This window comes from Gossypium arboreum, chromosome 5, assembly GCF_025698485.1.
Source record: "Gossypium arboreum isolate Shixiya-1 chromosome 5, ASM2569848v2, whole genome shotgun sequence".
Lineage (NCBI taxonomy): Eukaryota > Viridiplantae > Streptophyta > Magnoliopsida > Malvales > Malvaceae > Gossypium > Gossypium arboreum.
Window position 1 is genome coordinate 92,013,302 of NC_069074.1, and position 27,281 is coordinate 92,040,582.

General features: G+C 29.8%; 5 protein-coding genes across 8 annotated transcripts; 4 read left to right on the plus strand and 1 right to left on the minus strand.

The window, feature by feature from the left end:
• The first annotated feature begins 946 nt into the window (after window positions 1-946).
• On the plus strand, window positions 947-3,655 carry LOC108451980 (pirin-like protein At1g50590). The gene is made up of 6 exons (XM_017749704.2): window positions 947-1,256; window positions 1,373-1,422; window positions 1,504-1,542; window positions 1,822-1,850; window positions 2,389-2,555; window positions 3,014-3,655. The coding sequence occupies exons 1-6, from the start codon at window positions 1,138-1,140 to the stop codon at window positions 3,513-3,515; spliced, it is 906 nt and encodes a 301-aa protein (XP_017605193.1). The 5' UTR covers window positions 947-1,137; the 3' UTR covers window positions 3,516-3,655.
• A 1,174-nt stretch (window positions 3,656-4,829) lies between these two features.
• LOC108450816 (beta-1,2-xylosyltransferase-like) lies at window positions 4,830-7,950 on the plus strand. Its single transcript, XM_017748591.2, has 3 exons — window positions 4,830-5,642; window positions 6,056-6,205; window positions 6,857-7,950. The coding sequence occupies exons 1-3, from the start codon at window positions 4,962-4,964 to the stop codon at window positions 7,577-7,579; spliced, it is 1,554 nt and encodes a 517-aa protein (XP_017604080.1). The 5' UTR covers window positions 4,830-4,961; the 3' UTR covers window positions 7,580-7,950.
• A 307-nt stretch (window positions 7,951-8,257) lies between these two features.
• LOC108452393 (uncharacterized) lies at window positions 8,258-9,625 on the plus strand. Of its 2 annotated transcripts, none has more exons than XM_017750175.2 (2): window positions 8,258-8,903; window positions 9,290-9,625. In XM_017750175.2, exon 2 carries the CDS (start codon window positions 9,290-9,292, stop codon window positions 9,476-9,478), a length of 189 nt encoding a protein of 62 aa, XP_017605664.1. In that variant the 5' UTR covers window positions 8,258-8,903; the 3' UTR covers window positions 9,479-9,625. The 2 variants fall into 2 exon arrangements, with proteins under 2 accessions (XP_017605664.1, XP_052883397.1); XM_053027437.1 differs by having other exon boundaries at window positions 8,272-8,903; window positions 9,285-9,625.
• A 2,232-nt stretch (window positions 9,626-11,857) lies between these two features.
• LOC108450032 (40S ribosomal protein S8-like) lies at window positions 11,858-14,709 on the minus strand. The gene is made up of 5 exons (XM_017747458.2): window positions 14,566-14,709; window positions 14,391-14,463; window positions 13,661-13,994; window positions 12,731-12,900; window positions 11,858-12,160 (listed from the first exon to the last, which is right to left on the minus strand). The coding sequence occupies exons 1-5, from the start codon at window positions 14,567-14,569 to the stop codon at window positions 12,085-12,087; spliced, it is 657 nt and encodes a 218-aa protein (XP_017602947.1). The 5' UTR covers window positions 14,570-14,709; the 3' UTR covers window positions 11,858-12,084.
• Window positions 14,710-23,452: 8,743 nt separating this feature from the next.
• Window positions 23,453-25,748, plus strand: LOC108450103 (uncharacterized). Of its 3 annotated transcripts, none has more exons than XM_017747566.2 (2): window positions 23,453-23,712; window positions 24,437-25,748. In XM_017747566.2, exon 2 carries the CDS (start codon window positions 24,450-24,452, stop codon window positions 25,548-25,550), a length of 1,101 nt encoding a protein of 366 aa, XP_017603055.1. In that variant the 5' UTR covers window positions 23,453-23,712; window positions 24,437-24,449; the 3' UTR covers window positions 25,551-25,748. The 3 variants fall into 3 exon arrangements, with proteins under 3 accessions (XP_017603055.1, XP_017603056.1, XP_017603057.1); XM_017747567.2 differs by having other exon boundaries at window positions 23,536-23,936; XM_017747568.2 differs by lacking the exon at window positions 23,453-23,712 and adding an exon at window positions 24,191-24,300.
• Window positions 25,749-27,281: the final 1,533 nt, after the last annotated feature.

The following is a 27,281-nucleotide window of genomic DNA, read 5'->3' on the forward strand; positions in this document are numbered from 1 at the left end:
TTAGATATTGTAACAATATTGTAATGTGAGACAAAAAGAAAGCTAAAAACACTGCACTAAAAGTAAATGTTCATCCAAAAGAACCCTTATAACTATTCATTTACAAATTAATACGGGGTAAAATATCCTCCCTTCATATTTGTGGACCATTGCATTTTTCAAATCATAAATAGGAGAATAATGTGTTTCAGCGTATTTGAACCGACGTTCTCTTGTATTAACAACAATGCCCATGCAAGATAAATATTGAATGGCTGATGTTTGCTTAGTTAGATATGTTTAAGATCTATCGCTTTATTAAAAATTAAGTTGGATATTTTTAAACTTAATTATTTGTGTTCGTAGTCAAATTCAAGCTTGAATTAAAAAAATTCCAATGCTAATTTTTTTTAAAAAAAGGTATATATTAAAAACAAAAGCTAAACATCTCTCCGGTTCTCTCAATTTCGAAATTGAATAAATTGGTTTCTCTATGTCAATTTCAAAAATGAACAACTAAGAACAATTAATCACGTTATTAATATTTTTAGATGTGTAAATTTAGCCCTTAATGTTCATATATGCTATGTAAATATTGACACAATGTGTAAATATCACATGCAAATGTTACGAGCTAAATTTGCTAAATCAAGACCAAACTGACAAAATATGTAAGCTTTGAAATCTGAGTTTGTTATTATAACAATAAAAATATGTAAAATTTACGAGAAAAAACATTAACACTTTGATTCTTTTTTCAAGAGAGACCAATCTACTCTATATCAAAATTAAGAAGGACCAAAGTGATATTTTACCGAAAACAAAATGCTCCTAAACTAATTTAGAAAATGTTAACCATTAATGGAATAATGATCATTACCACATCATGGCAACGCTATGATGACGTTTAACTCGAGTTGAAGGTATGGTGAGTCTTCGAATTGGCCAACTCTTTCGACCTTCCATAATACACATTAACAAATCTTTTCTTTCTCTTTCACTTTTCTCCCTATATATATTCATTCACATTCTTTACCTTTTCTTCACAACAATCCCAAAACCCAAAAGAAAAAGCCGAATTCGTTTTTCTGATATCCACTTTCAATAGCAGTGATTAATCGTCTCGTTGTATAAGTGTTTTTTGAAAAGGTAGTAGAAATGCCTGAGAAAAACAATAGTTGTGTTGGTTTAAATGAACCAAGATTGGTAGTGAGGAAGTTTTTGGCTAAGCCACAACATGAAGGTGTTGGAGCCATAGTGAGAAGAAGCATTGGCAGGTAACTTGGGTATATATATATATATATGATCAATTTGGTGCTTATTTTTTTCATTAAAATGAAGGAATTTGAGCAATTTAGATCAAAGGGTATATTTTTTTTCATCTTTTTTGCAGGTTTGAGTTGAGATACTTTGATCCTTTCCTTGTTTTGGATGAATTTTCAGGTTAGTGTCACTCTGTTTTTTGCTCTGTTTTCTGTCTTCTTTAATATCTATATTGTAATGTTTCGATTCTGGAAATTGCAGTCACAGCACCTGCTGGATTTCCTGATCATCCACACAGAGGTTTGATTTTCAATTCTCTATATAGGTTAAAATATGCTATTAGTCCATGCACTTTTGTGTATTTTGAGATTTAGTCCATTTCCCTTTAAAAGTTAAAATTTGTCAAATGATAGCTTAATCAACAAGTCAAATTAATAAATTCTTATGAAAAATACTTACGGTTTTAATTATTGAATTGGAATTTTAAATTAAAAAAAGTCGGGAACTTAATTCCTATTTTAAAATATATATACTCTGTTTTTGTTATTCTTATACATACTCTGTTTTTCTTGTTAACAGGATTTGAGACAGTCACCTACATGATACAGGTATACAATTTATCAATCAAAGAATATATTTTCATTTTAACAATTTAATTCTACTATAATCAACACATTAAACAGAGTAAAATCATATTTAGCAAAAAAGAAAAGAAGCTAAACCTACATACTCTGTTTTTTTTTCATTTTTCATTGGAAAATTATGTGTTGATGTATATTATTAAGAACGATAACCACGAACTCCAAATATAGACCGTAAAACCAACATGAAGTATATTAAAATAATAAATACTAATAATAACTCATAAAAGAAAAAAAGTCAAATTAGATGTGATAGTTTAACTTCAAAGAAAGCAACTCATACAGGATAAATTGATAATCTATCTTACCTGGATTATTAGATAGATAGATATGTATTGGGTATTGAGATATTTAAATGATTAAAATAGACCCAAAAAAATACATATACTAAAATAGACCTGTTTATTAAGTTAAGGGGCAAAAAATAAATTTAACCCTTTTTTAATTAAGGTTTTTAAACAAAAGTGTATGAAATGAAAGTTACCTTTGGTTGATATTGCAATAGGGGTCAGTTACACATGAAGACTTTGAAGGGCATAAAGGGACCATTGGAGCTGGTGATCTTCAATGGATGACTGCTGGGAGAGGCATTGTCCACTCTGAGATGCCTTCACCACATGGTACCCAAAAGGGTCTTCAACTATGGGTCAATCTCTCCTCCAAATATAAAATGTAAGTTTAATTTTTATATAAAAATGAGGTTCGAGAAAAGAAATTCGGACTCATATTTATTGAAAATAATCTTTTTAAATGTGACTATATAAATCAGTTGACTAAATCCCGGTTCAATTAAATAGATATTTACAAGTTTAATAAAATTAAAATAGGGATTAAAACAGATTACAAATTTACTAAATTCCACCTCTTGCTCTAGTTCAAAGTGTTAGATTCAAATCTTAAACTTATTAAATGGTCAATGATAAATTGTACCATTGTATTAACGTATATCTTTATAGTTTTTAAGAGGATTAAATCAAAATTTTATCATTTTGGGAGCAAACTATAATTTTACCATTTATTTACTTACTAAAAGTACAATTTTTCATTTTTTGAGCGACTAGGACCCTTGCTTACCCCCTTCCAAATTCGACACGGGTGTCGGATTGATAGTTTTTGTTTAACATTTACAGGATGGAACCAAAGTATCAAGAAATATCAAGCAAGAACATTGCAGAAACCACAAAGGATGGAATCAAAGTTAGGGTTATAGCCGGTGAAGCTTTGGGAACAAAGTCACCAATCTACACAAGAACCCCAACAATGTATTTGGATTTCATTCTGGATCCCGGAACTCACCTCCAACAACCGATACCTAAACCGTGGAACGCCTTTATTTACATATTAGAAGGAGAGGGTATCTTTGGGCAGTCGAAATCATCGGCGACTGCTCACCATTTGCTTCTTCTAGGACATGGGGATGGGTTAGAGGCATGGAACAAGTCCACTAAATTGTTAAGGTTCATATTAGTAGGAGGTGAGCCACTGGATGAACCATTGGTGCAATTTGGACCATTTGTGATGAACACTCAAGAAGAGATTGATCAAACAATAGAGGATTTTGAGAACTACACCAATGGATTTGAGAAAGCAAGGCATTGGAGATCTGAATCTGGTCTTAGCCTGGATTTTTGATTCTTTGTTTTTGGTTTAAGAATTATTCATTGGTTATGTAATGAAAAATATATAATTCTTTCTTTTTTATACAATTATCTAATAAATTTATTTAAAAATTGATATAAATATCAAATATGTTTTTCGTTGAGATAGTAAAATTGAGAACGTAGAGGTCATTATGCTTTGGGTTTGCCAATTAACTTGTACCATTTGCAGTTTGGGAAGTACAGTTGAACCTTCAGGATCAGAAGGTGTTTCACCTTTAGCAAAATCGTTCTAGCTAGCAGGAGTTGGCTATGAAGTTTCGAGTGACCAGTGCAATGTGTGGACATGTATATAGGGAGAGAGGCGTATCCGGCAATTTGCTACCGCAAGGGTGGAAGGTTTAGACTGAGCATTGGCTCCGATAAATGTCGCATGCTATCTCCAACCTCGGTGCGACTAGTAAGTGTGAGCAAATTGAGTAAAAGATGGTAGAGTTGATGGGAAAGTTGCACACCCCTTAGCACTTACGTAGGATTTGGTGTTTGGTTGGAGAAACAGACCTGGTTCCTGTGTTTCCAAATTGGCCAAAGGATTAGGATCCATTCGTTGTACATGGATTGGTGTCTGAGTTATGTCTTGGACTATTGTTGAATCCACTGACTAATCCATTCCCTGATGTATGGTACACCAAGTTGCTTCGGACAGATAGAATACTAAGATCCAAACGGAAGGGGCATGTTCGAAAGAGATGGTCGATGGTTTCGTCCGCTTGATCACATAGTGGGCATTGGGAAGATGTTGTGATATGTCGGGCACCCAGTTCTGCTCGGAGAGGAAGGTAATTATTGCGAAGTTTTCAAAGAAATATTAGAATAATTTATATTTTTATAATTTTTAAAAATTTAAAGGGTTAAAGTATAATTTTATCATTATTAATATAAAATTTTATAAATTATAAAGGAATCTAAATAAATAAAAAATTCTTTTAGAAAAGGTCGGAGCCCCTACCAACCCCGGAATTCAATACAACACTTTCATGTATATAATTCTCTACCTATAGTACTAGATTTTTCGATCTTTAATTTATATAATACAACTATCCAAATCACAAAATATAAAATTAAACTTTTTACCTAATTCTTTTATACCTAATCTAAAAGGGTAATTACTTAATCTAAGTCCTAAAAGTTTTATATAATCATACTGTTCAAAATGGATCTTTACAGACATGATTTTGAAAGTGGTTTATTTTATAATTAATAAATATTTTGGGTAAATTTTAAAGAAACCCTTCTTTTAACAAAGAAAATTTTAATTTCATATAATTTTTAGTATTCAAACTGATTTTGCTTTTCAACAAAATCATCAAAACCCAAAATCTCAAAAAAAAATTAGAAACCTTAAAATCATCAAAATTTTAAAATCACAAAACCTAAACTTTTTAAAAAATAATAATAATAAGAATAAAAAATTCCACCCATGAACAAGGCAGAATTAATTTTTATCAAGATCTTCTTAGCTCTATTAGCTCTAAACTCCATCTCTCTTTATGGTTACTTCTCCTCCAGCCACCCCAATCACCACCACTATCATGTGGCGGTTGACCACCGTAACACGACGGCGGCGGAGGGTTTTCCCAAAAAAATCCTACACCGTAAACCCCATTTGTCAAGCCCCCCGCGACCAATCATCCCATCAAAGCCCTGGCCAACCATCCCATCATATCTACCTTGGTCTTTCTCCCCAGCCGTAGCTTTAAATTCATGTGAAGCTTATTTCGGGAATGGGTTCACAAAGATATACAACATTTCGCCCGTAAAGGCCGCCTTGAGATCCGGGTCTAGTTGGTTTAGGTGTCGTTACTCAGAGACTTTGAGGACTTCAATTTGTGAAGGTGGGAAGATAAGGATGGATCCTGGAAAGATTAAGATGTCAGGTGGTGGTGAAAAGCTTGAAGATGTTATTGGGAGAAGTGAAGGAAAAGAATTGCCTGAGTTTGAAGATGGAGCTTTTGTGGTTGAATCAAGGTTAAAGAGAAGGAAGCTTGTTGGGTATAAGTTCTTGCATAAAATTTTACCTGAGAATGTTACAAGGCACCCTATAAGGGAATCAGTTAGGTCTATTGTTATTGTGGGTCAAAATGATTTTGATTGTCAAGAGGTTAGTTTACATTTTTCTTTGATATTTTAATGTTTTCTGGGATTTCTAATTCTGGGTTTTGTTTGATTTAGAAAATTAATGCTTAAAAATGCAGATACGGAATTAGAATTTATGCAATTCAATATGTTAGAATTAACTTTTCTTAGTTGGTTTTAGTTAATTTATTAGTTTAATAGCTGTTTGTGAACTCTTTGATTATAATGCCAATTTTGAACATGGATATAATTCGTAAGCAGAGTGGTTCATTTGTTAATTTTCTTCTAGTTTTTTGCCCTTTTTTTATGGAATATTAGCTTAATTCTTACTATATTGGCTGTTTAGTTTCTTCATTTATCTTACTAATTTGATTCGATTTGTCGAATGTTGTTAGTTCTGCTTTTATGGATTCTGATGTGGAAAAGCTCTGATTACAGTGGGTAGAGGAACCTACATTGCTGGTAACAAGATTTGAGTATGCTAACCTTTACCACACGGTGACGGATTGGTACAGTGCTTACATGTCTTCCAGGGTTACCGGCTTGCCTAATCGGCCACATTTGGTCTTTGTTGATGGCCATTGTAAGGTATACATGCTTGGTATTCCGAATTCTGTTCCTATTGTCATCTTTCTTCTCTTTAGGACATTATCATTCTTTTATCACCATGTTATTTGTCATTCATATACTCTGAATTTATGAGAAAATCACTGGCCTTCAAGCTCAGGGAGTTGTCCTTTCTTGCCCGAAACAGATTAGGGTGGAATGCTCAGTTAGTAAAAAGTGAAACACGGGGAGAATACATGCAAAATGAATTGCATTCCATAATAAATAAATCCTGAGATACTATTCGAAGAATTTATGAGAAGAACACTGTTGTTTCGAGCTCAGGGAGATGTCCTTTCTTATCCGAACGGAATAGTGAGAAATGTTCGGTTAGTGCATTGTGAACCTCAGATACCTATGTCAATCTAGCCTGCATCCCAATTACAGACAAAATGAATTGTATTCCACAGGCAGTCCCGAGATACAATTCAAATACTTAGATTGTAATATTTGCTTGATTTTAATTTCTAGGCTTCCCCAACCTAAAGTTCTATTAGTTCACCGTGTCATCAGTGGTCCTCCTTTTTTCTAGTATCGATATTTCGAACATATCTGTTGAGTTTAAACTGTTTATCTAGTAATGCTTTATTATCCTACAATGCTGATCTTTTGTTCTTGGCTGAACATTTCCAGACACAATTAGAAGAAACATGGAAAGCTTTGTTTTCGAGCCTTAGATTTGCGAAAAACTTTACAGGTCCGGTCTGTTTCCGTCATGCTATTTTCTCGCCTTTGGGATATGAGACTCCATTTTTCAGAGGGCTTAGTGAAGAAATAAATTGTCGTGGAGTTTCTGCTCACGATCTACAGCAAAATCCTGATATCCACAAAACTGCTCGGGTATCTGAGTTCGGAGAAATGATCAGAGCTGCTTTTGGATTTCCGGTAAACAGACATCATGCTGATAAGGCAGCCTCGGGTCGTAATGTTCTCTTTGTCCGTAGAGAAGATTATTTAGCGCATCCACGCCATGAAGGTAAAGTTGAATCCAGACTTACCAATGAACAACATGTGTTCGATTCATTACAGAGCTGGGCATCTGATCATCTCAAATGCAAAGTGAACCTGATCAATGGGTTGTTAGCACATATGCCGATGAAAGAACAGATCCGAGCAATTCAAGATGCTTCAGTTATCATTGGTGCTCATGGTGCTGGTCTAACGCACATGGTATCTGCAACACCTAACACAGTGATCCTCGAGATTATTGGCCGCGAATTCGAACGGCCACATTTTCAGTTGATAGCGCAGTGGAAAGGATTGGAATATCATGCCATTTACCTTGATGGATCGTATGCCAATCCTCAAGCTGTCATTCTTAGGCTTAACAAGATAATGAAGAGTCTTGGTTGCTAAACAACGGATAATCCTTCCATCATATGCGTGTTAGCCTTGCACGATTTTGCTCATTGTTCCCCTATTTTTTTTCGGAACTAACCGAAGAATAGAATGAGATTTCTCTTTTTCTTTTTTACACTTCTTAGGTGTTCATTCCATTTAATGGATTGAAATTATAGTCATGGTACAAAGATAAAGGAGGGGGTGAAATCGTTCTAGTTGATGATGGATATAGGCAATATCCATATTCATAGATGGATAAAAAAAAAAGGGTTTCATATGGTCATCTTTAAATGTAAATTTACATGTTTGATTTCACTTTCTTTTTCCTTTGAATCAATTCCTTTGTAGAATTGAAATCTCTCAAAGATGCATATACAGTTAAAATCTCTCAAAGGTGTATATACAATAATTCAGATATTACAAAATACAATTAAATACTTGTGTAAAGAAATACAAATAGACCCAACAAGTGTTTTGGATAATTTGGATTTTTGCATAACACACTTTGTAAGTTTATTTCTTGTCTTCATTCTTATTTCATTCGATCATATTTATACTCTCTCGTTGATTTGGAATCATTTGGAGTCATTACTGGAAGCTTTTAATTGTTGTCATTACTGGAAGCTTTTAGTTGCTGGGAACATTAATTTCGTGCATTAACTGCAGTCTATAGGGGTCAAGTATCGGTCTTGACACTTAGTTGAGAATAGTCGTTAAAAAATCATGAGTCAGGTCTTGAGACCTTAAGAATAAGACTTGATACATACCATGCTCCTTGAAAAAGGATTTTTGGCTACTGGCTTGCAAGCTTTAATGTCGATACATGGTTGCCTAGGCATCGAGACTTGCCTGATAAATCCCGATACCATACCCCTCTAGAAAGTCATTTTAGCTATTATTTGGGAGGTATCGATAGTAGTTTTGACAATTATGTAAAGCTCATTTGCGCCCCTTACATTTTGAACTCAGCCGTAAAATTTATGTGTTAAGACCAATTTTTTAAAAACCGAAACGGTAGTCAAATCAATATTAAAACTATATGTACTTAATTGAAACAAAAAAGCTCAAATACCAAATTAAATATTAAAACTAAATTTTTATAAGGGAAAAAAATTAAGAAAACTTAGGTACCAAATTGAATATTAAATCCAAACTCATGCCCCAAATAGTATATTAAAAAAAAAAATCAACCATTGAATGAGTATGTGTCATCCCTTTCTTACTCTTTAATGGATTACAATTTTTCTTATTTTATGTCAAATCTGAAGTTCAAAACATTCCAATATTAGACAAAGTCTATTCCTTGGGAACTTGCCTGTTTAAAGCATTGCAATTTGAGGTATGAGTTCTTTCTCTGTTATGTTTCAATTTGTAATATCATACAAATATGAAGTAATTATTTCATATAAAAAAAAAGGCATGAATTATGGTGCTTAAACATGTTTATAGTTTTATATCGTTCATGGCGTCATTGTAATTGGGTTAAATTTATTATGAACTAGGTTAAATCAATATAGTTCGCCAAGTGTTTGACAAATTGCCTCTGAGAAAAAGCATGTATTTACTATGCGGTTTATAACATGTTACCCACCTAAACCCGTGAAGGGGAGGTGTTAAATTGTGTACATTATTGGAGTTTTCTTGGTTCTGGGATCTGTTGTCTGTGTTAACTCGAGCATTTTCATGGTTGGTTTATGTTACATGATTCTTTGGTGATCAGCAAAGATGGTTTTTTGCTTCCCATCTACACCTAAGAAGCTGGCAATGACTGTGGGGTGCTTCATTGCTGGTGCAGGCCTTTTTGTTGTTGGTACGTATCTCTCCTATGTAAACGTTGCTCCTCAGCAAGCTCGAACTAAAGCACGAAATGACTTTGTTAAGGAACGGTTAAGAAAGAAATATGGCAAACCATAGAATTGCATTGCACAGTTGCTTCATCCTTGGTTTTTACTCACATTCTCTGCTCTCATTTAATGTTTTTATGGTAATAAGATTTCGTATTAGAATGTTACTTTGACTTTGGTTTTATGGTAATAACAATTCTCTTTGTTGATTTGGTTATGCACTTGAGATTCATATAAGCTTTAGCAGATATCCTAGATTCGGTAAAAGTACCATAGATATTCTTGAATTAGGAATCAGATTGTATTTTACCCCTTCTACGTAAAGAATAGGAAATTTAATCCATGTATATTAGATCAAAGAGTAAGCTAGTTCTTGTTTAAAATTCCATTCATTTCTACTGTTAAGTATTGGTATGGTTGATGGAGCAACTGTACAATGATACCTGACGTGTATCTCATGCTAACATGGAGAGATTAATTTAAGCAAAATTGATGGAATTTTTAACAAACAATAAATTTGATGGAATTTTTTTCGTGGGTGGTCTAATTCAAATAACCAGATAGTGATATGATATCACTTAATAGTAGAAATGGATGAAAGTTTGAACAAAAGGGCTAATTTGCTCTTTGATTTAATATATATAGACTAATTTGCTCATTTTTAAGTATAGGGGTAAAATGTGATTCGACATCTAGTACCATTACTTTTACGTATAGATTCTTATTATATATGGTTCATAACATTACTTGCTAGATGTGGCTAATTGCTATTATTTACACTAAGTCCAAGTATTTTTATCTAAATCCACGTTAAATACTAAAATCTTGTAAATACTCAAAATATATATTAAAATAAGAACTTTAAAACGAAATGCATATAATGGATTCAGATATCTAATTTCATTATTCGTAAAAGCAAAATAAATTTAAATAATGGGTATTTGATTCCAAATTTGTTATTTACAAAAATAAAACAAATTCAACCCATATTAATACTCACTGGCGTCATGCACGACATTGCATATATGATCGGAAAAATTAAATTAAATTAATTAGTAAAAAGTTTTTTCGATACCCCAATTTTGATATTAAGTAAATTGTTTTTTTAATTAAAGTAATTTAATTCTTGTTAATTTTAAACATGAGCAACTAAGGATATTTAATCACAACAATAATGTTTTTCGTTAATTGTAAATTATTTTTATTGGCCTGATAACAAATTTAGCCCTCAAAGTTTACATATTTTATCAATTTGATCTTGATTTAACAAATTTAGTTCGTAACATTTTCATATGCTATCAATTTGGTTCCGATTTAATGAATCTAGCCCGTAATATTTATGCATTTTGCCAACATGTACATAATATATATAAACATTAATGGTTAAATTTGTTATACCAATTAAAATTATGTATAATTGTCAAAAAGCATTAACATCGTGATTATTTATCTTTAGTTGCTCATTTTCAAAATTGACAATGATTAAATTGCTTCAATTGAGAGAGACCAAAGAGGTGTATTTACCAAACTAATTAGAAGTGGCAATTCGACGGGCTCAAATCAAATTATTTTAAATTCAGATTATTTCGAGTTCAAATTTTTTCAAATTTAAACTTTTTTAAATTGAGAAATTTTCTAAGCTCAAACCTTTTCAAGTTTAGATTATTTTAAATTGGAGTTTGGTTGAATGCAATTTTATGTTGTTTCATAATGTAATTTACATCTGAATATAAATTTAAATGTTTATTGTCATTTGTTGCTAGACATTATTGGTACTAGCATTGAGCTTTTGTGTTTCCATGCACAATGATAATTTTATTTTCTTAAAATTTATATTTTTAATACTTTTCATGTCAATTTTATAATTTATGTTCAAAGTTTATGATCATTCCTTTTAATAATATGATATTTAAAGTTTAAATTTACATTTTCTCTTTACACAACGACCAACACTAATTTAAAAATTATTATTTTATTTATTAAAAAAATTTGAGAGCTTTTATAAAAAAATATTGAAAAAATCTCAAACATAATTTAATGTGCAAATTATATACATGAACTTCAAGTTTAGGAAATTTTATACATAAAATTTTAATTTAGCCCAATTCTTATAAATTATGAAAACAATTATTAATATAATATTATTTTATGTTTACATATTGAATAAATAAATAAATTATATTTATCCAACATAAAAATAAATTAATATGTTTATTTTTTTAAATGTGTATGATTGAATCAAAATTAAAATTTCAAATAAACATTTAAATCACAAATATAATTTCACATGTATAATTGTAACAAATTTTGAGTTATTTTTGGATTTTCTTGAATTTGAGTTTTTTTTTTTCAAATACAAATTTTATGAGCTCCCACCTTTTCTTGTTCAAGTCAAAATTTCAAGATTGGGCCTATTTTGACACCTTTAAAATTTAAGTAGAGAGCCACATCCCAACCAAAATTGGCTCCATCTATAAAGTTCAAGATACTACCTTCAAACTACAACATGCAAGTATATAAAAGTACTGTTAAATGGTACACACTAATTAACATTCAAACTAAAAAAAATCTCAAAACTAACACAATTTCAAATGTTCTCAAATGGTGAAAGTAAGGCAAAAAAAAAAAAAAGGACATTTTGATCTCAATAATGAAATACTTAAAAGCAACAAAATTTTAGGCAGCTCCCTTCCCCTTCTTTCTCTGTATCTTCTTCATGTAAAACTCCAGCTCTTTGCCCTCCAAGATATATCTATAAATCCCATTTCACATCATATTAGAATAACATTGATTCTAGTTATTGTTTCCTAAAGGGTTAATGTAATTTTTGACCCCTGAACTTGATAATTAGGTCCACACTATAGTCTCAAAACTTGCAGCTTTTACCAATTTAATCCCTGAGCTTGAATTCCGTTACAGTGTGATGTGACACTAAGATTCTGTCACATCAGCTTTTCCCAAGTTTATATATTTTTAAAAGTTTTAAGTGATGATGTGAAACAATCTCAGTGTCACATCATTACAACATAACAGAATCAAAGTTCAAGGACCAAACTGAGAAAAGTTATCAAATTCTAGGACTAATGTGGGGAAAAAGTTTCAAGTACCAAAGTGAGCCTAATTGCCAGGTTCAAAGTGAATCCAAACATATCTCATCCAAGAGACTAGCAAATCAAAACAATATTCCCAAGGATAATTAGTATATTAGCTGTCTAATTAACATTCCTCTTCTAACAAAGCAATGATGCTAATAACAAAGATGAGAAGTTGAGGGTATATGATGGAAGGCTTTTGTAAAAAGACTTTTTAAGACATAACATACCCATCAGCACGGCCACATTGACCAGGCCGTGAAGAGATGCAAGCCAGTAAACGACCACTACCAAATTGCTCCTCAATATGGGAGTCAAGTTTGCGACTCTGCTGCCGTTTCTCCAGCTTCCTCAAGACATGGTTGCTCTTCTTCACTTCCTCAGTAGCAGTTTCACCTTCCTATAGACAAATGGAAGATTAAAAGAAGAACCATGCACATAATTACCTCCCTCTATTTTAGGGACTAGATCAAATTAGTCCTATTGTTAAATGGATCAATTTAATCTCTGTAACATTAAAAAAGTCAAATAGGGCTAAATTGTAACAGAGCTAACATTTACTGTTTAAAAAGTAACCATTTGCAGCTCAGTTTCAAACAAAAGATTTCGTTTGCAAAATTGTAACAGCTTTCAAAACAACTAACTCTGTTAAACAGCAAATGACATTTTTCAAATAATAAATGTTAACTCTGTTGACATTTGGCCTTATTTGATTCCTTTTAATAGTACAAGGAATAAATTGGCCCATTTAACAGTAGGACTAATTTGATCCAAGCTCCATAATAGAGGGACCTACCAGGTACTTCCACCCATCATTATGCTTAAGTCTTGCCTACAGTACAACTTGGATGGCTATATAACTTCTATTTTGTAGTAAACCAAGTTCGAGAAGGTGCAGAAACAAACTGATTATAGCATGATAAGAATTAAACTCTCGTATCGCAGATCACTCTAACAGTGAGGACAAATCAGTAGCGAAAAGAACAGTGCAAAGACACCACTAAAGTGGAGGATAACAAGGTTCAATTTCTTTCCGGAAGACATGAAAATACAAAAGGAATAAACACAAAGCATAACGACTACCACTTTATTAGAACATATTAATTCATCTGTCATTGAAGCAATATCTGTGAGATAAAAACATGAAAAGATAGTCCTACCTCTCCTTCTTTCTTGGCTGCTGCTGCTGCTTTCTTCTTGCGGCCAATGTCAACACCATAGTGCTGGAGATACCATTGCTTGAATGGAGCAGCATCGACTTGAACAATAGCACTCTTCACCAGAGTTTGTGTACGAACCAACTCATTGTTAGACGCATTGTACACCACATCCAAAATTCTGGTCTTACGAGTCACAGCCTCACTTCCCCAGGAGTAGTTTCCTGTGTCAAGCCTCAAGGCACGCCACTTCACATTTCCACCTCGGACCCTAATCCTCCTGACTGTCTTGTTGCTTGATAGCTTTGTGTTTGCAGGTTGCCTTCCAAGCTCATACCTTTCAAGATAAATCACCAAAATTTAGAAAACGAGATAAAATCACATCCAGACATCAAGTGTAATAACCTATTAATAATGAGAGAAAAAAATGGACAAGGTCTCCGGATCTAAACAAGCTAGAAAGGTTATAATTGTAACGATAAGCAATTTGAATCTATTAACAAAACCAATAAAAACAAACAAAATTTACTCCAAAATTTTTAATCACAATCAAATGAAGCTAAATCTAAAACTAATAAAAGTAGAATATTAGTTCAAGTAAATCACAAGAATAAAAGTTCCAATTTCTTAATAATTTTAAATTAACTTTCTAAGCAACCAATCACAGCCAAAATAGAAAAAGAAAAGAATGAAAGCACAAAGAAAAATGGAGGAAAAAGGGTTTGTAGATTACTTTCTCTTCTTCCTCCAAGCCTTCTTTTTGCCACCAGTGGCACGCCTCTTGTGCATGGAATCACGAGAAATACCTATCAGTACAAAACAATTAACCCAATTAAACAAGAGAATTAATAATAAAATTCTATGATTTAGAAGAGACTAATAACAAATTAAACGAATGTGAGGAATACCCATTTTGGCTTGTAAGGGGCCTTAGAGTGCTGAAGCAAAATCTCAAAGAAGAAGGAAGCTAGGGTTTGAAAGGAAGTAATACGCTGAGATTAGAAGATCAGTTATACAGACTCCAAAAAAAAAAAAAATGAAAAACCCTAGTTTTTATGAAATTACTTTTGTGTCCTTTTTGGATTTGGGTTTTATGTGAGTTAATGGATAAATTATGGGTTTTGACCCAATAAATGTTTGGATTAATGATTTGGTCCTTTAAGGCCCAATACTAATTGATGCTTTGGAACCCAATTATTCCAATTTTTTTTCTCTCCAAAGCAACTTCACAAGTTGCAAATCTTAAGGTATCAATTTGATGCCTTCTTTGTTTGGGTACAAAGAAAGAGCCTACAAGTTCGAGTTTTACTATGTGAAAATTTGTACGTAGACTCATTAGTTAGTTATATGGGTGGGTCGAGTCGGACCCGAATTTTAATATTTTTATTTTAGTTAGATTTTGGTAAATTTTAGGCCTATTTTTCGGGTTAGATTTGGGCTTAGTAAACGAGCCTAAATTTTTGCCTGACCCGATCTATGATCAACTCTAATTATCAAGTTTAATACTTGTAATAATTGATTATAATTATAATTATCAATATAATTAGTTGTAACTTTAAAAAATACAAGTAAAAAAAGTTCTCCAATCTCTTTCAATTTCGGAATTAAACAAATTGGTCCTTTTAAAAAAATTAGAGCAATTTAATCCCTATCAAATTTGAAAGTGACTAATTAAGGACAACTAATCACGACGTTCTTGTCCTCCGTCAATTGTACATAATTTTGACGATTAAAATGTGCCACAAGTCCCTGTACTTTTAAAAAATAGGAATTTAATCCTTCTACTTTTTAAATTTTAAAATTTAAGTCCAACCGTTAACACTATTAGGTTGCTTTTGGTTCATCAAATCTTAAGTTGCGTTTCATAATAAGATTACGATAATGTAAGATTCATGTGTTTGGTTGATGAAATTTAAGATTACCTAAAAACAAATTTTATTAAATTGTCTTCGTTATAGAATTTTTGTTTTATAAATTTAATTTTTTAATCTTAAATTTTTATAAAATTATATTTAACTTAAATTTTCATTTTATTACAACTTGATTTTATCATATAAATTCAATTTAACAACCATTAAACCTAATTATGATTGTTTATTTATATAGTTTATAATTATTTATTTAATAGAATTTGGTTTTCTTTTAATATGAAAAGAGAACTGCAACTTAATACAGTTTGGTATATAATTTCAAAAAGAAATTACAAACATCATCATCACCACATATTTTTATTCATTAAATCATATAAATAGATTATTCAGTTGTTACATCGTGACTAAATTATTAATAAATTTACATTTTGATCACTTAAAATTATTCAAAAGTTTTTATTTAAGCTATTGGACAATTAAAATCATTGATGTATAGCCTTCTCTATTTGCATAACTAGCACCAACTGAAAGCTCTCATTCCACTTTTCTTCAATAGATCAATTTTTTTTCATAAATCTTCTCTGATCTCTGACATTAACCGTCAATTGATACGGATCTAAGGTATATTCTTCTAATCTTCAATGGGTACTAATCCACTCATCAATTCATGGCTTGGAACTTGCTAGCCGGACTTTAAAAAAAAAATTTAACAACCCAGTGACTTACATAAAAACTTTCAAATAACTTAATGACTATTTTATAACTTTTTGAAATTGAATAACCAAAACACAAATAAATGTAATTTACTTTTTATTTTTTTGTTTTTTGTTTTTTTTTGCATCAAGTGTCATATTAAGCAAACACTTTCAAACATGAATAATCTTTAACTTTTATGGGCATCCCAAGTTGAGCCTCAAAGATTGACAAAATTCTATCTAGAAAGAGAGTATCTTTCACCTTTGAGAGCAAAACAAAGTTTATGCCTTTTGGCTAATATATATAGCTAATTGTGTTGTTAATCATTTTAATTACAAAAGTTGTCACCTACCAACAAAAGTTGTTCAAACATTACTAGGTTTTTTTACTTTGACAATTGGATTCTATAAATATAGATAACCCTTTTTTTATGCTTGATGTTGTGGTAGTGAAATTTACAAGTTCTTAACACCTTTTTAGATTCCATAATTTATTATAATATCCCTAGGGGCTAAGAAGCTTGTAGGTATACTTTTATCTATTCTATATGCTAATAGAAGTGTGTATATCTTTGCAAATGTAGAATTAAAGAGCAAAAAAAAAGGTCATAATTTTAGTTCATGAAATCATACTAAAATTGGTCTAATCCATCTCCATCATCATTTAGATAAAAAGAGAAAAGAAGGAAAGAAAAAGGAGAAAGCTCCATTTCTATCAAGAAATCAAGTGAGACCCTTTTGTTAGCCAAGGGGTCATCTTTGATTAAAATGAAAAAGATTGTTTGATTAGAGGGTGTTGTAGGCCATGTTTTCTCAAAAGTCTACCTCCATGGGTATTTTTATTAAAATTTCTTTTCTTTTTTTTCAATTTTTTTCCTTTTTTAAATTTCAAAGGTATAGTTAAACATCATTGATTAAGTCTATCCCTTTTAAGTCATTTCAATTAAAAGGAAAATAAATAAGACCCCACCTTATTAAATTTGTCTTTGATTTTTCTAGCATTTTGGGTTTGCAAAAAAAGGGAATTTAGTTTGAAAAATACAACATAAGGCTTCATGAAGAGGAAGGATTCTCAAATTATCGATATTATATCATCACATTTTTTATTATTGAAATTATTAATTTAATTATTAAATTATACATAAAATTTTACGCGGCATAGTTTAAAATAAAATTTTAAAATAGTAATAAAAATGTTGTGGTGTAGAGGTGTTCTTGGCTAGTCAAGCCAAGTTTAAGTATGATGTTAATATACATTTTGCTTGCCCAAGCTCGGTTTGGTCCAAAACATTTTGCCCAAATTTAAACATACTTGTAATGGCTAGCCCAAGCCAATTTTAGACTTGCCTATATTTTTTATTTTTATATTATTTTAAATCTAATATTTAATAGTTTTATGTATTTTAAGTTTATTAAAATGTTATATATAGAGACCTTAACATTATTATATCTTACTATAGATTTAATTTTTGTATGAGTTATAAATTATATAATATATAAAAATAACACGATATAATAAATTAGAAACTTAAAAATAGGTAGGGCCAGCTTAGGCCTTAAATTTGAGTTTAAGCATGGCTCATTTTCAAACGGGCTTAATTTTTTTTTTGTCCAAATCTAATTTTTTGTCCTAATGTTTTTTTTCTCAAAATTCCAAATCTTATACCATACCTTCAAGTTTGGGCTGATAGCTCAGCCCATAAACAATTTTATTGCGACATAACTTTAATTAAAAACTAAAATAAAGTAAACCGAAAAACCAAAAACATTTATTTTTACAATATACTAAAATAAAATTTTTGAAACTTTTACAATATTCATTTTTTTAAAATTTATATATCAAATTATGTCACATAATATTTGATTTCTCATTTAATGGTGAAATTAACGATTTTAGTAACAAAAGGATCTTAATAGTTTGAGGATGTAATTAAAATATTTTAAAGTTTGAGGACCAATTTAGAATTAGGCTCATGGTTTGGGGATGTTTGGTGCAATTAACTCTTTAGTTAAACATGCTTTAAGTTTTTATACTTTTCAGTATATTTAGAATTTAGTACAATTGTTAACATCATAAATTTTTATATTAAATCAATTATCATTACAATGTTATTCTTTTAGTTACATAAGTACTAAGTGAATTTTTTTATTATTTCAAAATATCACATTAATAATTATAATAAAAAATTTCAACAGCATTAACAATTAAATCTAAATCTTAAAATCTTAAAAATATATAATTTATAAAATAAAATAAAATAAAAGTATTTCATCATTAAAATTAATAAGAGATATAAAATGTTTTTTAATAATAATATAAAATTTTAAATTAGTCCAAATTTGACCACAAAATGGACAAAAATAGAAATAAAAAATTTCCAACTTACAACCTAACCCAACACCTGTGAGGCCCCAATTAAAAGAAAAAAGGGTAGTGCTCTCTCTCTTCTTCATCCTTTAGTGGGGGATTTTTGTCCCTAAAGTGAGAATTATCCTAAACCCTTACATTTTATTTTACTTTTCTGCTTAGTCTTGATTGTTCCAGAATCTCAAATTTTCCTTACTTTTTACACAAATAAATTCAAACAAATTGTTTCTTCTTATAATAAAAAAAAATACTCGATCAAGGTCTGACTCGAGAGTTCGATCCTTAAACCTTAAAGTGGGAGACTCCTTGAGCCTCCATTCTGAAATGGAGGGATCCATTTTCTCTATTTTGGGACCTCTCCATTTTACTTCTGTTGATTCTTTGTATCAATTACAAATATTTTTTTTTTCCATTTAAGAAACAAAAGATTTTCATGTTTTAATTTTGTAGGTATTTGACACATTATTTGTAAGTACAAATAGTTGGTTAAATTAGTGACATTAATTCCATGTTATGTAATAATTATAGAGTTATCCCACACAAAAGAAGATTGATTTATTTGCTATTATTGCCATTATTTCCCATCAATTAGAGGCTTAAGGTTAGTTGGATACATGGGAATGGATTTGGCTTTTTATCATAAAGGAAAAAAACAAAGTAGAAGAAAGCTTAGAATAGTCTAAATCCACCTAATAATTGACCTTTCTAGATATGTATCTCAATTATATAATAAAAGATAATTAGGAATATTTATAATAGTTTGTAATTCATAAAATGGATAAGTATGAAATTGAAATAATAAGTTATTTGATTTTTAATTTAAAAAATAATTATTTTAGATTTCTATTTAATTTTTCGTCTCTTTTAATTCTTGAATTTATATTTCCAAATTAGATAAAAAAAAGTTAAGCGTCTGTTAATTTTGTTGACGTGGCAGTCCACATGTATGTCATGTCAACAAAGTGAATAGATGTTATATTTTTTTTATCCATTTTAGGGGTAATTTAATAAATAACACAAGTTTAAGAGCTAAATGATGTGAAGAATTAAATTAAGGGCTGAAATGATTTTTTTCTAAAGTTGAGGACCAAATAAATTATTATGCCTATATACAAGAAATTTGAATTATGTATATATAAAATTTTAATTATAGGAAGTGAATATAATCATCCATATAACTATATATAAAAGGAAGGCATGAGAACCTTATGGGTAAATTTTAATTCTAATACCTCTACTTTTTCAGATTATAAAATGGCTAAATTTTAATATAATCCATGTATTTTGCTTAAATTTTAGATTTAATCTATATATTTTAATTTTGACATAATTTGATACGTCAATTTTTATATTGCCATTAGTTAGCCTAAATGCTTTATTCTAATTCAAATGATGATACTAATTTTAAAGAATTGTTAGCACCGTTAAAATTTTATTTTTTTATGTATGTTACAATGTCTTCTATGTTACATGGATACCAAGTTTTTTCTTTTTTCAAAATGTCATACCGACACAAAAGAATTCTAACAGTGTAAATCAATGGATCTAAATTTTTAAATTTGAAAGTAAGGAGATAAAATTGCAAATTCTGAAAAGTACAAAAAAATTAACAAATTGTAACTTTTAAAATTTTAAACTATAATTTAATTAAGAAATAAATAATTAACACGTATTGAAAATGTAATTGAGTTATATATTTTTATAATTAAATAAAATAAAATATAAAAATAATGATGTGTATAATTTCAAAATGAAACAACATCTGCATGTGACTATAAGTCAAAGTCTAAAAAAAATTTAATTTTAAAAAAATAATTATTTTAGATTTCTATTTAATTTTTCGTCTCTTTTAATTCTTGAATTTATATTCTCAAAATGTATAAAAAAAGTTAAATGTCTGTTAACTTTGTTGACGTGGCAGTCCACATGTATGTTACGTCAACAAAGTGAATAGACGTTATATTTTCCATCCATTTTGGGGGTAATTTGATAAATAACACAAGTTTAAGAGCTAAATGAGGTGAAAAATTAAATGAATGGCTAAAATGATTTTTTGTAAAGTTAGGGACCAAATAAGCTATTATGCCTATATACAAAAACTTGAATTATGTATATATAAAACTTTAATTTTGTTTTAATTATAGATATTTAAGGAAGTGAATATATACGTTTGTTTTCATATTAAATTAATATAAATTTTTGCTGATGAAATAGATTGGCGTAAAATGGTGCTAATTCGACTATGATATTAGTGATTTGTGACAATTGAATAAATCAAGTTAATGTATAATTTTGATACTTATCTCTTCATAAAAATAATAACAAATAATTTTTTTGAAGTTTTTCATATTATAAAAATGGTAAAATTTTAATATAATCCTGTATTTTGCTTAAATTTTAGATTTAATCTATATATTTTAATTTTGACATAATTTAATACGTCAACTTTTATACTACCATTAGTTAGTCTAAATGCTTTATTTTAATTCAAATGATGATACAATTTTAAAGAATTGTTGCACCGTTAAAATTTTATTAAATTCAAGTATGTTACAATGTCTTTTATGTCACATGGATACCAAGGTTTTTCTTTTTTCAAAATGTCATACCGACACAAAAGAATTCTTACAGTGTAAATCAATGTATCTAAATTTTTAAATTTGATAGTAAGGAGATAAAATTGCAAATTCTGAAAAGTAAAAAAAAATTGTAACTTTTAAAATTTTAAACTATAATTTAATTAAGAAATAAATAATTAACACGTATTGAAAATGAAATTGAGTTATATATTTTTATAATTAAATAAAATAAAAATATAAAAAATAATGATGTGTATAATTTCAAAATGAAACAACATCTGCATGTGATTATAAGTCAAAGTCTAAAAAAAAAAAATTAATATCCTAACATGTCATTCATGCATTTATTGACTTTATTGGTGGACTGAACGCTGAAATTTATTATCTAGAAAGCAGGAGTTTGACTACAAACACTTAAGCATTAAATGTTTCAAATTGCCATTGAAGACAGGCATTAATATTTGCAGGCTTGCAAACTTATGGCTATGCTATTTTTCCTTTTATTTTGTCAATGAAAACTCCACAAAAATAGAAATATAATTCAGTAAGTATTAATTGTTGATAAATATTATGTAAGGAGCTTATATATATATATATATATATATATATATCATATAAAGTAAGATATATATAATTATTTTATCGACTTTTGATTAATAGAGAACTTTCATGGCTAGGAATAAGTAGGCGTTAGCTAAGTCATTCGTATTTAAGCTCATTTTACAAAAGCATACAAAAACCATTTATTTCATTGATCGGCTATTGAATTGCAGTGTAATGTAATGGATCTTGTTGCTAAAACATCTTGATTCTAGCATATCGATCCATTTCCCCCGCAATTGCATGTGGTGGAAGGGCCAATTTGAAAAGTGTTTCCAACTGTGTGTATTTCATTTGATTCTCATCTAATCCATTTTTCTTGTTAGAAGACATGCACCTAACAATCGATATCATTTCAAACTTTAATATCATAGATGCTATAAATAAATTAGCTACCTTTGAGTGATTTTGAATACATTCATTTGGCTTTCGGAAGTGAGAATTATATTCGACATGAACAATTTGATTTTTTTGTTTTGTTTTGTTTAAAATATCATAAAAATATTATTCGAATTTTGAAAAATCTTAAAAATATTTTCATTTTTTTTTAACTTTAAAACATTCTTTAAAAAAAATTGACAAGTTTTTGTGCAAAATGAGATAGGTTGATAGTTTGAGAGGATTTTCAGAAGGGATAATTTAATTTTTGGCCCCTAAACTTGGCAACAAGGTTTGCTTTGGTACCAATGTCTTTTTTTGTTTCACTTTGATCATTAAACTTGATAAGTAGATCCATTTTGGTCGTTGAACTTGAATTCTATTAATATTTGATGATGTGACTAGTGTTATTGAAACATGACCGGGTCGAATAAACTAAGAACTAATCAATATAATGGTTTGAACAAATGGCTTAAATCGATTGACTCTGAAACTGTTTAAACTTGGTAAAAATTGAAAATCGTGACAAAATTAATAGTTGAATAGGTTAAACTGATTTAATAATTTTTTATTTTAAGATTTTTATGAATTTTTATTTATTATTGTTGGTCTGGAGGTTAAAATCAGTTGAATCAGAAATTGGTGGTCTAACCTATTTCACCATCGATCTGATTATTAAAATACTGAATGTAACCCTCTAAGATCACTAGTTAGACTCAACACTTATAAGAGTCAAGATCTTATGAATATGTGGATTGTCCTTTACAATTCTTATTGTGCGACAAATAAAATACAAAATTTTATAGAGAATTTTTTTTAATCAATCTCATCCGTATTCCTTCGCCGACTCATAAATAAGAGATAATGCGTTTCAGCGGATTCGAACTCACATCCTTCTACATTAACAATACTCATGCTAATCGAGTTAAAACTCAATCGACAAATTTTATAGTGATTTGATATTTAATAAGCTCAACTAAGTATCCATAAATATCGATTTCAGTTTAAAGAATTTATTAAAAATTAATATTTTATAATATTCAAGTAAAAAATCAAAATATGTCTAAAAATTGTTGAATTTATAATTTAATATGCCCGAGTAATTGATATTGGAAAATTTTATTTATAATTATAGTAAACAATTTTATCATCACTATTATTTTAATCTTATTAAATATAAACACACCGTAGATTCGAAAATAATCTTAATTAAAGATAAAAGAAAAAAAAACTTTAAAAAGACAGTATTTTGATTCTATAATTATTGCATAGTTAATAATATACAGGAACCACACATCCAAATGAACATGTCTCTGACAATGAACAGTTTAGGTAAAATAGCAATATAAAGGAAAAAAAAATACTATATAATAAAATAAAAATCTATATAAATATAAAATTTCCCATGTCATTGTAATCATTAAGCTTTAGATAAGGAAAAAAAAATTAAAATATCCATAAAACATTACCACTGACCCAACAGCTCCAACAGCACACACACTCTCTTTCCGACAAGCTTCCATACACGCCTCTCAGAACTGAGAATCTACTGGTTTTTTTATTTGTAAGAGATTTTATTCTTTTGTATTCCTCTTTTTTTTTTTTTTGGTATTATATAGAATACAGTGCTTCTTGTTAGAAACTACCAAAAAGGAAGAAAAAAAAGCTCAGTTCTTTACAAAGAAAACCCCAAAAAAAGGACCTCGATTTTGGAACTGGGTTTGTGTTTTTTTTTTTAAAGTTTGTTTGACTTTAAAGTCACATAGACATTAGAGCCGGAGCCCCAAGGTGAATATACAGTACATGTTGTTATTATTATTATTTAATATTGCTTTGGAATTGCTTTGGAATTGCTTTAAGTTAAGAGGAAATTTGGGAATTTTCATTGGGATTTTCTTTTTCTTGTTTTTACTCTTCCTTGGATTCTGGTTTTTGTGAAGAAAAATTAAAAAAAGTTGGTTGCTTTATTGGAATCTGAGCTTTAACTGTTGATGGGTCTTTGCCAAGTCTCTCGAACTTCAAAAATTTCAACTATATAATATAATATAAATGTTGGGTCTTCTTTAGATAGTTTTAAATTCTGTGTTTTTCTTTTTTGGTTTTAAAAGGCAAATCTTTTGAGTTTTTGGTTGGTGTTCTTGGTTAGATAAAGGTTAATAATTAGGCTTCAATTTGAAAGTTTCATATCCTAGTGTTTTGATTGAAGAATTTAGGGTTTTTGATTTGGGAATTGTTTCTCCTCTTAGAACTGATTTGGGGAACTTTTTTTTTCTTTTGTTTTTTGACAGGTTTCATTTGACTATGGATTCCCCACAATCAGTTGTGTCGCCATTGAAGAACACGGTTATAGCTGAATCTGGTGAGAAACAAAAATCCAACACAAAAGAAGCTGTTTTGTCCAAGAAAGACGACAACATCCTAGGTGTTCTTGAAGTTTATGTTCATCAAGCAAGGGACATTAATAATATCTGCATTTATCACAAACAAGATGTGTATGCTAAGCTTTGTCTCACCACTGATCCTCAAACCACTGTTTCCACCAAGATCATCAATGGTGGTGGAAGGAATCCGGTGTTCAACGACAACCTCCGTCTCGATGTTGGGAACATCGATTCGTGTCTTAAAATCGAGATATTCATGATGAGTAGAGTGAAGAATTATCTTGAAGATCAGTTATTGGGGTTTGCATTGGTACCATTGTCTGAAGTAATACTAAAGAATGGGAAATTGGAGAAAGAGTTCTCTCTTTCTTCGACCGATTTGTTTCATTCGCCGGCTGGTTTCGTTCAATTGTCGCTCGAGTATATCGGATCATCTCCCGATGTAATGACTATCCCTAATGTTGTTGTTGATGAAACCGTTAAGGATTCGGAAACGAACGAGCTCGAAAAGATCGAGTTCCCGGATCCGAAAATCGTTAACGAGAACCAAATGATGGTGTCGGAGTACTTTGGGATCTCGTGTTCGAATTTGGATTCCGAGAATTCGGAAATGGGTGTCAATGTATTGGATTCAATCCAAGTCCCTAAGCTTGATTCTCCCCCAAGTAGTGTTTCCACCAATGGGGTTTCCCTTTCGAGCTCCGAGTCTTCCGATGGCGCTTCGAAAGAGAAAACCGTCGATGTGGGTGACGGTGACAGCAATTTATCCGGGGCGAAACCGGTTGTTTCCGTCAATATAGAGCCTGAAATGAAGGTTGTACAACAAGACATAGTGGATATGTACATGAAAAGCATGCAACAATTTACCGAGTCTTTAGCTAAGATGAAATTGCCTTTGGACATCGATAGCGGACCGACCAAATCGGAGAATTCGAATTCGAGTACTACAACCGATCAGAAAACACCGGCATCGAAAAATTCCGGTAATCGAGTGTTTTATGGAAGTAGGGCTTTCTTTTAAACCTTATATCTTCATCTTTTGAGAAAAGGAAGACACATAGGTGACTTTAGATTTTTAGGATGGTGACTTGTAATGTGTTGTTTTCCTTTATGGCAAAAAATCATGACATTATGACTCACTGTTACTACCTTTGTTTCACTGCAACTGCTCTTAGTTTATATATAAATATATATATATATGAACCTTTCCTTTTTATAATGGCAAATCCTATATTTTCTAATTATGATTAATCATATTCTTGTTATGTCTGGTCCCACTTGGTGATTCTTCCAAAGTATTTGTATTCGACACATATTCGGACATTTCACTTCAATTTCCACAAGGATAGACAGGCGAAGAATATTGAAGCAGATCTTAGAAAACAAGTGCGATGACAAGCGTGGGTGATAGAGACAATAAAGGGTTGAGAGATGCGATAGAAAGAAAGTTGCAGAAAGAATTTTAAAGAACTTAAGTTTGTCAAAAGATCAAAAAATCTCAAATGAAACGTTTAATGGAAGTTATTAAAAGACGGTTATAATGAGAAAACCATACTCTTAAGACATCCGAAACAACTTAAGAATCCTATCAACCTTTTAAGTTAGGGTGTATTTTCTATTACCGTGAAAATACATTATCAAGCCAATAAAGAACATTTGACTTTTGGAGTCAAATATGCGATTAAAAAGTGATTTTTCAGTTAATATTACGTTATTTAAATATTTCATGTATCATTATATTAAATTATTTAATTATCGTATAATTTAAATTTTACTTTCTATTATCATATTTAAAACGGATATTTTAACCTTAATAGTAATTTTTAACAATAGTGAATAACACTAAGAATTAATAAGTTGTACTTTTCTGAAACATTTTTTTAAAAACACTTTTCAATCACAATAGAAATAAAGAACTAACCCTTAATTTCAATGAAATTCATTTTAACATAGTATTGTTCACAAAGATACCTAATATCAAGAGATGGTATTTTATTTTAGCGTTTTAGTGTATAATAAAAATTAATCTAAAATAATTAAATAAACCAAATTTACTTTTCTTAAATTGAAACCTAAACTTAAAAATTAATTTAAATACCTAAGCTCGACTCAAACCCGGGATAAGCTCTAGATATTACTTATAAGCAACTTGTATAAATTGGAGTATGTAGTAGTGGTGGTACATTTCTCGAGTGATGTGCAAATCGGACAATAAGTGAAATTTGCGGTGCAATCAGAGCCGTACAGTTATTTTCAAACCTAGTTTTGGATTCCCCCCGGTAAATGTCATTTTCTTTGGAAAAATAGAACCCAATTCCCAGGTTTTTTTTTTAGTAAAATTAATCGATTAAAAAAAATTAAAATATGTATTCTTTGTAAATTCATTTAAAATTTAAGAATTTAGTATTTTATTTTTAAAATTTTAAAATTGAAATTTAATTTTAAATAATATTAAAATTATTTTATTAAATTCTAGTGTATTATAATATTTTTATAAAATAACTATCAAGCGAGTTTTTTTTTATTTCAGAATATTATATTAACAAATTTAACATTTGAACTAAAAGATAAAAGATTAAAATTTTATAAATAAACGCAGATGGATTAAATTTTAAATTTACAAATAATATAAAAAATTATAATATACTTTAATAAAAGTTTAAATTACCAAAAGATAAGAAAAATCTGCAATTTATCGAAATCAAGTAAGGTAAAAATACCATAGAAATTCTTTTACTAAAAGTACCATAGA

What these genes read in the sequence shown, in the direction of transcription:
- LOC108451980 (XM_017749704.2), top strand. Translation starts at nt 1,138, where the DNA reads ATGCCTGAGAAAAACAATAGTTGTGTTGGTTTAAATGAACCAAGATTG. An exon ending in TCCTGATCATCCACACAGAG is followed by an intron (nt 1,543 to 1,821) that starts GTTTGATTTTCA and finishes TCTTGTTAACAG; the next exon opens with GATTTGAGACAGTCACCTAC. An exon ending in CAGTCACCTACATGATACAG is followed by an intron (nt 1,851 to 2,388) that starts GTATACAATTTA and finishes ATATTGCAATAG; the next exon opens with GGGTCAGTTACACATGAAGA.
- LOC108450816 (XM_017748591.2), top strand. Translation starts at nt 4,962, where the DNA reads ATGAACAAGGCAGAATTAATTTTTATCAAGATCTTCTTAGCTCTATTA. An exon ending in ATGATTTTGATTGTCAAGAG is followed by an intron (nt 5,643 to 6,055) that starts GTTAGTTTACAT and finishes CTCTGATTACAG; the next exon opens with TGGGTAGAGGAACCTACATT. An exon ending in TTGTTGATGGCCATTGTAAG is followed by an intron (nt 6,206 to 6,856) that starts GTATACATGCTT and finishes GAACATTTCCAG; the next exon opens with ACACAATTAGAAGAAACATG.
- LOC108452393 (XM_017750175.2), top strand. Translation starts at nt 9,290, where the DNA reads ATGGTTTTTTGCTTCCCATCTACACCTAAGAAGCTGGCAATGACTGTG.
- LOC108450032 (XM_017747458.2), bottom strand. An exon ending in CAGCCAAGAAAGAAGGAGAG is followed by an intron (nt 12,901 to 13,660) that starts GTAGGACTATCT and finishes ATTTGTCTATAG; the next exon opens with GAAGGTGAAACTGCTACTGA. An exon ending in CAATGTGGCCGTGCTGATGG is followed by an intron (nt 12,161 to 12,730) that starts GTATGTTATGTC and finishes TGGGATTTATAG; the next exon opens with ATATATCTTGGAGGGCAAAG.
- LOC108450103 (XM_017747566.2), top strand. Translation starts at nt 24,450, where the DNA reads ATGGATTCCCCACAATCAGTTGTGTCGCCATTGAAGAACACGGTTATA.